At 34.9% G+C, this 16,637-nt stretch overlaps 2 protein-coding genes across 2 annotated transcripts in view; both read left to right on the top strand.

The window, feature by feature from the left end:
- The first annotated feature begins 537 nt into the window (after positions 1 to 537).
- Positions 538 to 3,044, top strand: mRpS31 (mitochondrial ribosomal protein S31). Its single transcript, XM_089843164.1, has 7 exons — positions 538 to 723; positions 824 to 1,004; positions 1,159 to 1,286; positions 1,351 to 1,509; positions 1,579 to 1,755; positions 1,816 to 2,027; positions 2,683 to 3,044. The coding sequence occupies exons 1-7, from the start codon at positions 638 to 640 to the stop codon at positions 2,952 to 2,954; spliced, it is 1,215 nt and encodes a 404-aa protein (XP_089699290.1). The 5' UTR covers positions 538 to 637; the 3' UTR covers positions 2,955 to 3,044.
- Positions 3,045 to 7,228: 4,184 nt separating this feature from the next.
- The window catches only part of Lmpt (four and a half LIM domains protein limpet), a 59,833-nt gene continuing 50,424 nt past the window's right edge, over positions 7,229 to 16,637 (top strand). Inside the window, exon 1 of the mRNA XM_089843105.1 lies at positions 7,229 to 8,058. Coding sequence (XP_089699231.1) covers positions 7,882 to 8,058 — 177 coding nt within the window. The 5' untranslated portion in view covers positions 7,229 to 7,881. The remainder of the gene's footprint in view (positions 8,059 to 16,637) is intronic.

Genomic DNA, 16,637 nt, shown 5'->3' with positions numbered 1-16,637 from the left:
TAATCATACTTATGAAAAGATATTCCTTTCCAGAAGTTGATAAATTATGACAATGTGTGAAAGAACAACTGTTAACCATCTTTAATGCCTTATTTCACTAACATTTCATTAAAAACACTACTTCTTTTACGTAAAAACTATTTATTTCACTTAAGAACATAATTACACGTATAAAGGAGATCAAAAATACGTAAAGCTATTTGAAAAGTTAAGCCTAATTTGAATTTCCCGCTCTTTTCATATTCGAATTTTTCGTTTTTTTGTTTCTTGAAACTCTCAATAGATGGCGTTTGGATCTAATTCCCCCTCCGTAAAGCGTCGACTGCTAGTTCTCACCTCCGCATTTTTTAAAGGGCCTAACAGAGGGGAAGTGTATCTAGACCCGTATATATATCTATGGTCTTACATCCTAGAGGATGAATCATGAAAGGCCACTGTAGTGGTAATTTTCTCAACTCAATGGATGGCGCCACAAGCGCGTGATATAGTTAATTGGGTATTATATCCTAGCGGATGAAAGGCCACTCTAGTGGTAATTTTCTCAACTCAATGGTTGCAATAGCACGTGGCATTAAATTGTCCAATCAGAGAGCACCTCATATTCGTCGTCTGTTTCTTCTAAAGTGAAATTTGAGACATGGCTTCAACAAGAAATTTGAATACTGTTCGACAACTTCTTATTTTTAATATTTTTCAAAAGCAATCGTTTAAAATACTTAAAAGGTGAGATCCTTTATGCATTAATAATCTTTGGTTTATTAACAATAAAACGTAAAAGCGAAAAATAGATATTTAACGCTAAGCCTTGGTCATATTTTTTTAGGAGTAAAATTAATTCATTTGGGTGTTTTAAACTTCAATTAAAATCATATTCTACTGAAAATGACAGCAGCGACAGTGACGATGAAAAGAAAATTAAGAAAAGTTCCGATATTAAAGCGGAAAAAACCTCCAACAAGTCTGAAGCGTCTAAGAAATTAACCTCTTTACTCTCCAGCATAAAAGTATGTAATAGAGTAATGGCACCTACTTGCCTTTGACTGTATTAAGCTCTATGGGTAGTTAACATGGAGTGCCACTAGTGGCTAGTTTTAAAGGGAAATTGAAACCCTTCCTGTAATTGCCGCGTAAAAAAATACCTTTTTCTCAATTTCTCAGATAGAGGACTCAAAATTAGCAAAAACTAAATCATTTAAACTTGATTTGGCCAAACCTGGTGGTTCTAAGAAATTAAAAGAACAAGTTAAACAAAAATATGTTGAAAAATCTGCCTTTTCTGTGGAAAGGTAAGATGTTCTTTAACTTTCTGTTGTCAAATAATTAGGATAAAGTATTGATTGGATTAATTAGGAGCTCTCAACGTGAGGAGGACAAAATAAAAGATGCAATAACTGATGTAGCTAAGAGTTTGGGAGGGGACATTAAGAAAACAGAAATAGAACTTTTAAAGAGACTTAAAAGTCAAGATACAGCTGCAGTTAAAGATAAAGAATCTGCTGCTAATTTAAGGTAATAACTTAATTAATTACATTAATTTATAATGCTTAATACAAATTAAAAATAGATAAATTTTTTCAGTGATCTGTTTGTTGGAATGAAAATTGATAGAGAAAAACGTAAATCAAAGCCATACAGTGATAAAATTGACACTCTAGAAGAAGACAGGGCTTCCCCTATCAATGAAAGAGGTTTCAAATCATCCCAGTATAGGAGTGTTAGTGATAGAATGTTAAAATCACCCATAAAAGTTCCATAGTAAGTAATCCATTTATGACTTTGTATTCTAACTACTAATTGTCAAATCTGAATTTTTAGCCAAAAAATTGATATTTTTGGTAAAGAACCCATTGGATTCTTTCAAAATGTAGCCCATGAAGCTGAAACTGAACCTAAAACAATTTGGCAACGATTAAATGAACAAGAATTGAAGCTTTTAGTCACTCATCCTCCTGAAAATGGTTTTGAAGAAATGATAAGATGGACTGAACAAGGGAAACTTTGGCATTTTCCCATTAATAACGAATTTGGTAATTAAATATTAATTTTAAATCAATTTAAACCAGTGGTGTGCGAGTCCCGTTTTTTCGTTTTCGAGCCGAGTCCGAGTATCGAAACTAATTTCTTATCGAGTATCGAGCCGAGTCTCAAAAATACTTTCGAGTATCGAGTATTTAGATAGGTCAAATTTTTTGGTTCTTTCGAGTAATTATCGAGTCTCAAATATTGACTTGTCGAGTAGCAATTTTGTAAATTTCTTGAAAATAACGAAGATGTTCAATTATCTAATATCGAACTAGTTCAAAAAGATTGTTAGTGATCAATTAAACATTGAACAGGTGATTTTCAAAATAAATGATCATGAACTCATCGTCTGCTATAATTGTAAGCCTCGGACTCGAGTATTTGTTGAGTATTTAAAATGTTAAAAAGCTACTCGAATCTGTCTCGAGTATCTCAATGTGTTGTTATCGAGTATCGAGTCGAGTACTCGGCTCGATACTCGAACCGAGTACTCGAACTTAACGAGTACTCGCACACCCCTGATTTAAACCTAATTTTCTTAAGAGATTTAAATTAAATAAAATATATTCTAATTAAATAAAATTAGAATTGGATTAATTTAAAAATAATTAATTATTAATTTACATAAGATATTTTATCATTTTAAATAATTAAAATTAGGATTGGATGAAGAAGCCAAAGTTGGTTTTGAAGAACACGTCTTTTTGGAACATCATTTAGAAGGATTTCCAACTAAAGGTCCAATTAGACATTTTATGGAACTTGTAATTGTTGGATTATCAAAAAACCCTTATATTTCTGTGGAAAGAAAAATTGAGAATATCGACTGGTTTAGACAATACTTTAAGGATAAAGAAGCATTCCTTAAGGAAATTGGAACCTTAGATGATGTTCAACAGAAATCAGGGAAAGATACATCAACAACTTTGTAAATTTTAGTTTTAAGCATATGAATAAAAAAGAAAATAAAAATAAAATATTGTAGGGGATTTGTTTGATAAAGAAAGAAGTTTAAAATCTTATATTTGTGGTTTTATTGACTTATTTAGACAGGTTTTAGGCTTAACAGGAGCAAGGAGTAGGACATAAATTTAGATTAGACTGGCTGCCTCCTTAAACATATCAGTGACATGATGACATCATTCTATAGTCCCTTTGATAAGGAATTAAATCTAGGCCTAGAACTGTTTTATTCTTGTTGGGATTATAAAGATAAAGAGTGCTTAGTACCTACTTAACACCCTTAAAAGACAGACATTTTTAATTTTTATAAGAAAACATGGACAATTTTGATAAAGGAAAGGTCAACAAGAGTTGTTTTGTGTTTTTATTGGAATTAACTATGCTCAGGGTTCATACAAACCTGGAAAACTTTAAGAACTCAGGGAAATAAATAGTTGTCAAAAAAAAACAGAATTTTTAGTAAAATTCAGGGAAATTTGTAAGGTTTGAGTAAGTTTGCTCTAAAGGGGTTGCTGCAAATATAAAACCACTCCCGTTTTTACTCCATATATGGGAAAAACCTGGAAAACTCAGGGTAATATATGGGAAAAAAACCTGGAAAACTCCGGGTAATATATGGGAAAAAACCCTGGAAAGCTCAGGGCAATAAGTGGGAAAAGAACCTGGAAAACTCCGGGTAATATATGGGAAAAAACCTGGAAAACTCAGGGTAATATATGGGGAAAAAGCCTGGAAAACTCATGGAATTCAGTTTTCCAAAAGTTGTTTGAACCCTAGTTCTCTCAAGCCTAACTGTGAAGCAGATAACATTGGGAGTGGGACTTGGGTTACATAATTCTAAAATTCTTGTGCTAGCCTTTCCTTTAGAAAAAAAAACCTACACTTGGAGATGATTTACATCTGATAAATGTAATAATTACCCAAAATTCTTAATTAACCAAAATTTAAAAAAATAAAAAAAATATGACCGTTTAGTAGCAAAAATTTAATCAAGATTTAAGACATCCCCGTTCCAAATTATATAAGAGGTCCTACACCTAAAATTTTTAAATTTCGTCAAAATCTTTCCCCAAAAATTTATAGTTGGGGTTGTAATTAAATTTAGTACCATTTTTTTTTAAATATATTTACCCGCATTTCTTTTAACATAATTTTGAATATTTTTTTATTTAATATCCCCAAAAACTTCGATTTTAATTAAATGGCGGTATAGTTTCAGCTTTACCCTAAAATTATATGGTTTGCTTGCAATTTTTTGGGGAACAGCGATATGGTCATTCATTAAGTTGGTCGCTAGAGGTTTGAAGTTCAATTTAGGGAGCTTAAGGCATCTTATATTCCAACGAAAGTGGAGGGGAAATTTAGTTAAAGCGTTTAACTTAAACTGTCTAATAAGACGGGCTTAAGATTGGCCAATTTATTTTTGAAGCGCCCGTTGAGATGTTGAAAGAAAATCACTTTAAAATGTTTTATTTTTTTTAATTTTTTGGTCGTAATAACAGACAATTTTCAACAAACATGTATTTAAACCATAATAGTTCTAAACTCGCTAATTTAGAAATTCCGTTGCCCCTCTTCTAATCATTATTCCCCCCACTTAATTAGTTTTAAGAAGTAAAGAGATAGAGAGAGAGAAAAAAGGGCCATGAGTATAACTATTTAAACTCGTTTCGTAGCCCCAAAGCTGCCCAAAGACCATGAATTATTCATGTTTTGGTCTTTACTATAGCAAAAAGGTATTGGAAAGTTTGTTGAATTTTTTTCTTTAAAACATATACTATCAAAGACAAAGTTTCGGAACTTCTTGGACTCTGCAGAAAACCCCCTCTATAGTTTAAATAGATAGTATCTCTGATACAGTAATACTCTACAAAAGCGGAAAACGATATACTTATGGATATAAACTTATATAATATGGCTTTTGGCGCGAAATAATCATGTCCACGTGGAATAGAACCCTTACTGTGACGTCACCCATGCTATTTGCCCATAGAACCAAAGCGGTACCAAACATGGCCGCCCACTGCCAAAGCTAAGCCTATGACGTTTTACCTAGGCACTGACGTCACAGCTGAGATAGCTCTATACTGTGACGCGATGATACTTATAGAGAGCTTTCAGTTGGAGGAGGATCTGAGTCTCGTGACATAATTTATGCTGCCATATTGGTGGGTTTAAGGCGGGAATGAAGCTGAGACCACCCAATATGGCTACCAGAACAGCGCCGGTAAGACTTGGGAGGGTGTGACGTACTACTATGCCATCTGAAGGCTCTCTACTTAGCCCTATTGTTTATATTTTAAAATATTTAAATTAAATTTCGATATGGTGACCTTTGACCTTAAATATCTCAGGCCACTGACCTTTCTTTTAAATATCTTCAATTAAAAAAAGAAATAATCGAAAACAGTCAAGGCATCGCTGAGAAATATTTGACTCAATCCACAAAAAATTACGTGTTACCAGCCCTTTAATTTTTTGGACAAGTTAGAATCTATTTAAATGACAAGAGGGGCGAATTTGAAAGACGACTTGTCCCCGATAATTACAATCCCCTTTCTTTTTTTTTCTTCTTCAATCTTTTCATTCCTTGAAAACCAAAAATGGGATTAAAATGAGCCCTAACTCTGTGGTTGGACATTATTTATATGAAATATTACTAAGTTATATAAAAAAAGAAGAAAAAAGAAACCCCGGTGTTTTTAATTTTAACTTAGCTCGCAATTAATTTGGGGTATCTCTATATTAATTTCATCGTCTTAATTGATATCGGGATCCTAGTTTTTAATAGAAAACTCGACACACTAAGATAATTAAGAAAGAAGAGAAATATCTATGAAGATTACCGGGGTCGTTATTTTATCATTTTGCCCATCGACAAAAAAAACTGCCAATTTTCGCCTCGTTATCCAAGTGTCATTATGAAATTTATGTTTTCTTATATTTTATGGCCAAACCTCTGAATATTAGTTACTTTTTAAATATAAAAAAATCCGACAACTTCTAAGGAAGGTACAAAAGTAGATGAATTTAAAGTATATTTGTCCTCATCTTAACCTACTTCTACCTCTCCTTTCTTACCCGGTATCATAAGTTTATCCTCCACTTTTGGTTTATCAGATATGTTCCATAAGTATAATACTTCGTAATGCAAGAGACTTGCAGCTCGAGCTAGTTCGAGAACGACGTAAGCGAGAAGTCCTACACTTGGGCATGGTTAATTTTGCAGGACTTCCATCTTTCTATAGAGAGCTTTCAGTTGGAGGAGCTGAGTCTCATGACATAATATACGCTGCCATATTGGTGGGTTTAAAGCAGGAATGAGCCTGTGACCACCCAATATGGCTACCAGAACAGCGGTAAGACTTGGGAGGGTGTGACGTACTACTATCTCATCTGAAAGCTCTCTGTTTAGTTCGTACTAAGCCTTTGACAGCGTCTCACCACTGACCAGGCGTCGCTTTACCTCGAATCTATGACCTACGTCACTTCATGCCTGAAAAGCTCCAGTTTGTAACAAACTTACGTTGAACATATCTCATAAACTTATATACTGGTATTAAATCATATTTAATAACTTCGCGTTAGTCAAGATCTGTTTTTACTAGGCCTAATTATTGGTGTATGTCTTGTTTCTTTTCTACGACACAAAATACATAGTACGCTTGGTGAAAATGTAATTTAAAATAATTATAACGTCCCCCTTTTGTGAAAGCGTAAAACCCATTATTAAAACAATTTACGTGAACCAAAATAACAGAAATTAAACGCGTTACATTATATTATATATTTTTTCATTTTTTGGTGCAACCTTCGTATAATTCTTTTGAGGTGATCTGATTACTTTTCTGAAGAGCCCGTGACAAAATTTCAGTTTAAGCGCGCTTAAACTAGGGGTGTTATTTACTAAATAATGACGTAGAAAAAAAAAAGATTTACTTAAGTTTTAATTGGTCTTCAAAGGGATAATGAACAGAACTGAAAGTTGGAAAACTCTTAATTCATTCGCTGGTATTTTATATATGAAAATATTAAGTATGACAACGTTCCTTTATCAAAATAAATTGCGTAACCCTGTAACAGTTTTATTTCTCGTGTCGGATCTACAACACTCCTACGCGTTTTTACACAGTTTCCCGTCACTCCTCTCCCCCGCAACCACGTGTCTAGATGTTTTGAGACATTTTCTTTTACAAAAATCTAGGTCTTATCCTCAAAGAAATCGTTAGTTTACCCAATCAACTAGGGGAAGCACTTTTATATATAATTTTTTCGCGTGTTATTTGTATATTACGTTTCCTTCTCAACCTCCTTTTATAGACAAAATTTATTTGGCGAACGAGCATGGTAAACGGGGGATTGAAATTGGCGGGGGTTTTCTATTTTGACGGCGCAGTAGAGGAAATTAAAAAAGAAAAAAAAAAAACTTTGGTAGTACAGCAGACGACGGTCCGGCATCTGCTGGCATTGACCGACTCACAGCCGCAGTGGAAAGGCGGGAAATAGCACGTGCGCGCTTTTTGAAGCCATTTCTGCGTCGAGGGTGAAAAGCGCGCGTATATTTCCGCGCCCGTTTTTAATGACACCCACGCCACGCGGTTCCGAGCTAATGAATGTCGATTCTAGGCCTGTCGTACTTTCCGGAGGAAGATAAGAGCAAATAGAGAAAAGATATATGTTAGCGCGCGAATGTCGATTCGTAACATTCCCCGAGAGAAACGAGTTAGGCTTAACGCGTGTCGCCGGCGGCGGCATTTCGTTCTTTTTCCGTTTTTGGCTAAAAACTATCGAGACTATTCTCGGTGTCGGTCGTCGAGTTTTAAACTTTTTCTAATCCCGACGTTCCCCCGCGGCTGACGAATATTTCAAAGTTGTAATTTCGAAGAGACCACAGCCATGTCGGACTCCGTGGAAATATCAGTGGCGGATATACACGAAGAACCATTTGAGACGGTGAAAGTGACGTCATTTAACAATACTAACGTGGGCTTGACAACGCCCGCTTCAGCCGTCAACAATAACTTACCTTGCTCTTACATCAAAAAGACATCGGCTGAAATTTTTAAAGAAACCGTAAGTCATTTATTTCATTGCCCCTTTGACCTCCTGTGATCCATCCCGCGCAAAATAGTCTATAGAAGTTGCAATACCCTTTTTATGTCTATTCGAGCCTGGATTTGTTACTTAATACTTTCCAGTAAAGGGCTTGATATACACCAGGAAATGTCGGTATCACGTGTTATTTGAACCTCTTCCGAACTAAGCTATAGTAAGCCAACCAAATCTGAATTCTTTATCATCTATCGTTAGAAACCGTGTCACAGATCGGTATTTACTTAAAAAACCTCATAAACTTTCGTATCATGACCATATATGGTTAGAAAAAGCAAAAGTACAGAAAATACAAATACAAGGGCCTCTTGAAGACCGAAAAACAGTCAGAAAGAATTATTTATTCCCATTCTGGAATAGAATACGTTTAAGTTTACGTACGTCCTTGAGGAGGGTAAAATCTCAATCCATCATTGTTTTTATTACGTTTTTTTTTGGGGTCTGTTTAGAATATTTTTGGTTTAGGTAGAGAGTGAGGGAGGGAGGGTAAATGTAACTTCAAGTTCAGACAATGCATTGACACAAAAAAGTCCCGATTTTTGGCTTGACTTTGGCTTTATAGAGACGAGTCTATATACTCCAGAGAACGTTAACACCGCGTGAACTTGCAAAAGTTGAAAAGTTTTATAATGGGATGGGAATACCTGAGTTCTTACGTGGCAGGTAACCACCGTCTGCGGTTAAAAAGGGGGCATTTCCGTTTTCCATTATTTTTAAAGCGTGAAAAATTCAATATAATGCTTTGCCTTTTATTCATTGGACTTGGCGTAATTGCATAGAAGACTTTATAATAATTTGTTATTGTGCCCCTCTCTGTCTCTCTCTCTCTCTCTCTGTCCAATTATTATCTTAAAAAAGGTCGTTGAAAGGTCAAGAATCGCTTTAAATAAAAATCACCTGATACTCGGAGAAATATATTGCGTGATTGAGATAAAATATTTTATGGCCTCTGTCTGATATCGGGATTAATCTTGACATTTAAATACGGGGTTGGGAATATAAATATATATAGTGTTGATATACGAGCAGTGTTTCTTCACTCTTTAAATCCCCAAGAAACTGATAATAAGTACTTTAAATATATTTCTTGAAAATAACCTTTAAGGACTTCAAACTAGTCAGGAATATCGGTGAATTCTTTGATTAAAATTGGCCTAAAGTGTCAGGGATATCAGGGAATTCTTTGATTAAATATTGGCCTAAATTTCAGGGAAAAAAGCTAGGTATTTCCTTGTCAAAAATTGGTCTAAAATTTCAGGGAAAACAACTAGGTATTTCCTTGTTCAAAATTGGTCTAAAATTTCAGGGAAAACAACTAGGTATTTCCTTGTTCAAAATTGGTCTAAAATTTCAGGGAAAACAACTAGGTATTTCCTTGTTCAAAATTGGCCTAAAATATCAGGGAAAAAACTAGGTATTTTCTTGTTGAAAATTGGTCTAAAATGTCAGAGGAAAAAACTAGATATTTCCTTGTTGAAAATAGACCTAAAATATCAGGGAAAACGGGATATTTTCTTGTTAAAAATGGGCCTGAAATAGGAAAAACCAGGGAAATGCATTGAATTTTACACTTAAATGGTCTGTAATACCTAGAAAAATGGTAAAATTCAAAGAGTTAAAATTTAAAATTGTGAGAAATGAAAGTAAGTATCTGAAATGATCAGGATAAAATCTGGAGGAAAAAACTTTCTGAAAATTAGACCCAAACATACGTTAGGTATATTTGAGAAGGATCATCTTTAGTTAAATTGCTCTTAAAAAGGGGATTTTCTTAAACCCACCTCAAGAGCATTTTTTCTCTACGAATTTTCTTGCCTTTTTCACCCCGGGAGGTTGTACTTTGATTGTAGATGTAGCGCCAATAATTCATTAATCATATTAATTCGACATAATAGGTTTTTTCCTATAACCTATAGACTACCGCGTAAATTATTAATGCACTTTACAATTTATTATTGGCCAATTTTTTTCTTTTTTTTTTAAATCCTCATCCGGGGCAAGAATATTTCCCGACGATAAATTTTTTAATATATATATATTTTGATATAAAAAGAGGGACACTCCCCTAAATATAAGAAATAAATCAAAGAGCGAAATACGAAACTTATTTCGTTAGTAAAAGAACTCATTCTATCCTTTCAAGAATCTTTAAAACGAGAGGGTAGACATTTGAGAACTCAGGTGTACAATATGTTGTCTTGAACTCAATGCTCTGTCAAAGCTGAACTCTTTTGAACTCGGGTGTACACAGAGATCCAGAGCGTCTACCCCCTCGGTTTAAAAGTAATCTATAGTCAGGTGTACGACTCGAAAGACCTCTTTACACGCAAAGGGTCAATGGAATGACCTTTGACCAGGGCCGGATTAAGCACCCGGGGGCCGAGATAGTGTGCGCCCCCTTAAGTCGGAAAAAACGGAACAGCAAATGTCCCTAAGGGGGAATAGTTTAACTCAATGCGCCCCCAACAAGCCTTGCGCCCGGGGGCCAGTGCCCCCTCGGCCCCCCTTTAATCCGGCCCTGCCTTTGACCATTCAAAACGGACTTAGTGACCTTTAAATTGTATTTAATTTACAAAAAGAAAAGATAGATCCCTCCCCATCTCTCTCAGCTTGTGTGGTCAAGCCCTCTGTGAGTCAAGTAATTGGTCAAGTACTGAGTGAAATTGAACTGCTAGCAATCTCTTAACTCACAGCCTGGCAACACTGGAGGAACTGCAAAAAATCCCTTTAGTGAATAATCGGCCGCAAAGGAAATTACTGGCTCGCACAGATTACTGATGTAACTACCAATCACTAGAGGTGTAATTTTCATGATGTTATAGAAATAAATTCATACTTTTAGCATCAAAGTACGCCGGCCGTCCAGCCATCCGGTTTTGGCCCCCCTAAAATTTATAAATATTATTTTTTTTTCTTTTAAATCTCTTTACTAAGGTTATTGGAAAAAATCTATAAATTTTCCATTTTCGGTTTAGCGAAAAAAAAAGTTAAAAACGAAAAAAATTAGACCTATTACTGGTGACATTTGTAATATTTCTCGCATTGGTGGCGCGATCCCCCACGTTGTCGAGTGTAGATTAATTTTTTGGTAAAGAAAAATTTTACATTTTCGGGGCGACATTTTGAGAAGACTCGAGCCCATTTTTGTCATTTGTTCTGTCACGCGACGACTAATTACAGCCTCTCTTAATTAATGCATTCGAAGTTAATAAGCACTTATGTACGGATTTCGGCGGTGTACTATACTATACGCGTTACCCGAGTCAACCTTTATATTTTTTCCAACCCCCAACTTTTTAAAATAATTCCAAATTTTGACGAATAAATTAATTTCTCCTTTTATATAAAATGTTATTTAATTTACGATTCGAAATTAGTAGTTCAAGCTTTAGGTACGTGTAGAGCTTAAGATTGCGTATAGAGCTAGAGGGCTAAGACGTTAAGGTTTGATTTGAGAATAAATACGAACCAAGCTTTTGCGGTATTTAGAGTAAAGTTTTTAAATTAAAATCGTTTTAATTTAATCCCAAATGGTTTCAAGTTAGCTAGGCCTATTTATTAGTAGTTCCATCCTCCCTTTAAGACGGTTTTCGGTTGAATTAATTATACTATGTATAACTCCTACGCTTTTCCTAGAATTTCTATTATCATTATGTTAATAAAATTACCACACGTTCTTAAACCTTGGCCATATAAATAAATAAATAAATAGTTTTCCTTTTAAATTTGATTATTCAATTATTCACGTCGCCATTGTGGTAGACGTTACGCTCTAGTACGTAGCTTGGTTACGTAATCTCTCTTCCCGATAATGAAAAGTTAATTGGTTATATCCGGGCGGTTGTTTGCATTAGTAATTAAAAATCTTTAACATTTATTCTCTTCAAAGTAACTTAAAACAAGCGGTTGATAGCGTGTCGGAATTTCAAGTTCCTCTCTATACGGTTTCGACCTTTCAATCAACTTCGTGAGAGAGGCTACTTACTAAAATGTCAATTTCAAAGTAAAAAGTCGTAAAACTATATCTTTCTCTATGAAGTTTTGTATAAAGTAACCCTCCGCCTGTAATATTCTTCTATACTGACATTTGATGGTGATTTTGGCTATAACAGAGAAACCATTAATAACAATAATTAAAATCGGTATTTTGGGTAATACAAACATATCGTTCACCTAAGGGCCTTAATCCCAACATCGTGATAATAATGAATTTTAAAAGAGATGGTGACGCAATTTCATCTTGAAATATGAACGTGTAATTTGAGGTTAAGATGTTCCGAAGGTAGCGTACAATTTTCCAAGTTGACTGCACGGATTTAAACCATAATCAGACATCCATTGTATAACTCGTTAGCCATGCAGTTTATCCCGTTTTTAGTTATTTTATTGCATGCACGCCATTTCACCAAGATGGTCGCCAATTGAAAGATTATTTTAGTATCTTGTACGTACAGACAAGAAGTGATGCCTAGTTTATTAGGGAGAAGATATAAATTCGTGCCACATTTCCAGCTTTATCTCCAGTCCAAACGTAGGTCCGGAGTTAATCCCCGCCTCTAAATTACAACCAGCATCATCTCATTGATTCTTGAAAACTCACTTACGTACTTTCCGATTGAGGAGAGTGTAGCGAAATAGCCCGGCCTCCTTTTACGTCCCCCCCCCCCCTTGTATTTTGAAAGGGGCACTGAGACTATGGCGCGCGAATACTTAGGCATCTTATACCTTCTCCCTAATAAACTAGATATCACTTCTTGGTACCGACAAATCTAGTTTTTTCAGCTTTCTTCGTAGGTGAATTTGTTTAGTTTTCGCGGTTGATTATCAGTTACTCGCGAGTTTTTTGCGAGTCTTGTTAACTTCCCTTTAGAAATCGCGAAACCGCTTTGTCTAGAATAATATTCCAAAAACGAGAATGATCGCTGAAGTCTCAAAAGTCTAAAAATGAATCTTTAGATGTATATAAAAGTCATGGAGTTCCATCATTCCCTCGGGTTCAATTCTTTTTTTATAATTTTTTCATTACAACCATCAATTGCGGGAGCTCGACCAGCATTACGACGGGTATTTAGGGGACCACCTTATACGTGTGCAAAAGATATTTTAAAAGTCGTCATAGATATACATAGTCGTTTCATTCCGAGTTTGTCTAGATCGTTAAAATTTATGTTTCATTTCAATACAAATATTTAATCGAAATGAAATTCGGATCACATTGCATGCAGTAACGAAGGAACTTGAAATTTCAATGCTGCAGAGGAACCCGTAATTGCAGTTTTTAATTATTCTATATGAATCTGGATCAGTTAATTTCACTTTTATGACGACGCCAATGTTGGTCCATCTAAAGTGTATTTTGTAAATGCCCACAGGACAGATCAGTTGTGATCTTCTTTATTGTAATGCAAAGAGAGTGTTTGTGGTTTGCACGGTCTTTATTATTCGATATTGGAACATAACAGGCGCGAAACAACCATGAATTTCGTGCCCATTCTCTCATATATGATTATCTATTTTTTTTCTTACTTTCCCTCCCCAAATTTATTCTTTAATTATCTATTGGCAAAAAAATTATAAATCATCTTCGCACTTATTAATCTTTATTGATTAATAGGTGTTTTCCATATTTATTTTAACCTATTTAGAAGCGAGATTCTTATATAACTCTCTCCTATTATTTATCTTTCCTCAAAAAATTAGTAATACCATAAGTTTATAAGTGATAGCTACTAGATGCTCCAATCTCTTCTTTAAATCAGTTGATTTTTATACCTACGGGAGCCATTTTGCTACCCAAGCTTAGTTGGGCTCTACCTATAACCATAAGTTTATAAGATATGTTCCATAAGTATAACACTAGCTATTCTTTGTAATGGTAGAGACTTACAGCTCGAGCTAGTTCGAGGGAGAACGAAAAGCTAGAATTGAAGTCCTACACTCGGTGGTTAATTTTGCAGTACATCTAGGTCCAATTTAGTAGAGCGCTTCACCAGGCGTCGCTTTACCTTGAATCACTCACTTCTTGACAAGCTCCAGTTTGTAACCAGAGATGAACAAACTTATGGTGAACATATCTTATGGTAATACTAACACCTTCATTCAATAAATCTGCCCTATTTATTTTCATTCAGAAAGGAACACAGCACGTTGTCTTTGAGATTACAAAACACGTTTTACCTTATAATTTAAACGCGCAAGGTACTTTACTGTAAATGCGAACGTTTTATCGTTTAATGGTCGACTTTTCACGTTGACATCATTTCCGATCATATTTTCCCGCCCATAATTTTGTTGGGCGCCGGAAGACTGGTTCCCATAAACGCCGGTTTTCCGGTTATCCCAATTTCTTTTTTCTTTCTTTGTGGATTATCGCCTTAACCGTATCGTATTAAATAATATTTTAAACGCTGGTATTATTATTGTATAACGCGTTTTTGTGGAACGCGCCTCTCTTTCTCTCCCTCGTGTTTTTCTTTTCCTTGAAGTTTTTAATCGCAGTGGTTTTTCGCTTTCGATTTTTAAATGAATTCTAATTCTCCGTACGGCCCAAGTTTGATAAATGGCCCGGATAAGTCTCGCTATGTGCCGTCGAAAATGTTCGTAGCTCGGACAACCAGCGCCTGGAAGTTATGGAGAATGATGTACGGATCCGAAGAGGATGACGAGGAGGTAATGACTATCTCCCAAAGGGGTCAACACTTGGCAAAAATAGTACAGAATCTTTCGATATACAGCCTGGTGTGGTGTTTTTGTGGGGGATGTGCTTTGGGTGCACGATTTTGCGTCGAAAATGTAGCTTCTATCACCTTTTGCAGTCCGGGCCACTGTTTTAGTCTTTTAGAGTTAAGATTGAGCCCTTAAATGTTATTAAGAAGCTGATTTAGACAATGATTTCTAATTTAATTAAGGGGTCATCCCTAAAACACTCAAATCATAACAAGAAAACAGTGGTCCTTGTGGCAAAATGGAGATAGAAGTCACATTTTCGACCCAAAGAATATCCCCCTTAGTTTCTGGCCAGACTTATCAGTAACACCCTGTATAAGTATCTATCCGAATACTTCAGTAAACCATGATGGCAAGTGTTGTTACCCCCTTCATAACCCTTCATGTAAGACTTACATTAAAAATACTCCTACACCTGGTCAAGTTATGAATGAATGAATTGTTAAATGTATATCACAACAGTACAATGTACCTGCTAGGTAATATACAGTTTAAATTAAATGATAATATTATGGGATATGTTCAACAAAGTTTGCCCATGCCCATTCATTATTAATTTATAGGTTGTTAGTTTCAAACTTTGCTCGTGGCCAGACAGAGTTGTTTATCCTGAAAATAATTCCGATACTTAAAATTCCAAATTTTTATGTTGAAATTATATATTTTTCGTGCAATTTTTTGGGAAAATTAATTTTAGCCCCAAAAAATGTTTGATATAAACTGAAATATATTGGAAATAGTCGTCTTTCGTTTTATCTCCCCCTTCCTTTTCCAAAATTCTCATTTTTCTTTTTCATGTCGAATTTAATATATTCGGCAATGTAAAGGCAGTAAAAAACTTCGTTATTTAAGACCTAAGGGGACTTAAATGTTTTAGAGTTTAGGGCCAAAATCTTTCCAAATTCTTTTTTTTTTATTCCTTATGTCCCTCTTTAGAGAGTCTAAGATTTAATCGGGAAATTTTCGATTTTTTTTTACTCGCTAGACTCAAGTTAGGTTTTCAGAGTTTCTATGTATCTACAGTCTTCCCTTGATATTTAAATGACACTAAAAATATATTAAATTATACCATGAATATTGAACAGACTGTTGAATTGCAGAGTAGTTCACATTCGAGGAGCTAAGTATAGAGAAAATCTGCGTCCCACTTTTACTTAGCTTTAACTTCAGTGTAAGAAAATCCAATATTCTTTCAAACAATACAATACACGTGTTTTGACTCAACAAGATGATTCACGAAAATGGATCACCGTTCAATTATATTCTTACCCATCAACTAACAATTTTGTTGAATCAGTACATCGAAATTCTTTTCAAACTACATAAATAATTTACTCAATTCATAGTTGAGTCATAAGAGTCAAACGTTGTATCATCTTAAGTCAAACGTTGTATCATCTTAAAACAACTTTACTGTTTCAAACTGAACTGCTAACATTACTCTCTTTACTCAAACACGTGACCTCGCTTTTCGGCTAAGAAGAAAGGTTGTTGCGTTTCAATGTTGCATAATTGGTAAAAATTTTAACACTAATTTGCCTGTAATCACTAAAAATAATTTGATGTATTGATAAACGGTAATAGGAGACCCGTACCCTTAACCTGTTCATCAATATTCTTGGTATTTTTAAATAAATTGAGCATAGGGTTCAATAAGCTGTAGTTCGTCTGTAGAGAGAGCGAGAGCGGGAAGAGTACGTCGAATTCTGTCGGTAATTTTGGGTTTGGCGCTATGTAATTAACACTTAATAGGAAAAATTGAATCGTACTTGACGCCTTTCGATCATCTTTAAATGCCGTTTCCGAAGAGTATT

This window comes from Phalangium opilio, unplaced genomic scaffold, assembly GCF_054372755.1.
Source record: "Phalangium opilio isolate 3A_F unplaced genomic scaffold, DU_Popi_V2 ptg000070l_1, whole genome shotgun sequence".
NCBI lineage: Eukaryota > Metazoa > Arthropoda > Arachnida > Opiliones > Phalangiidae > Phalangium > Phalangium opilio.
This window is presented reverse-complemented; position numbering and strand designations above follow the sequence as displayed.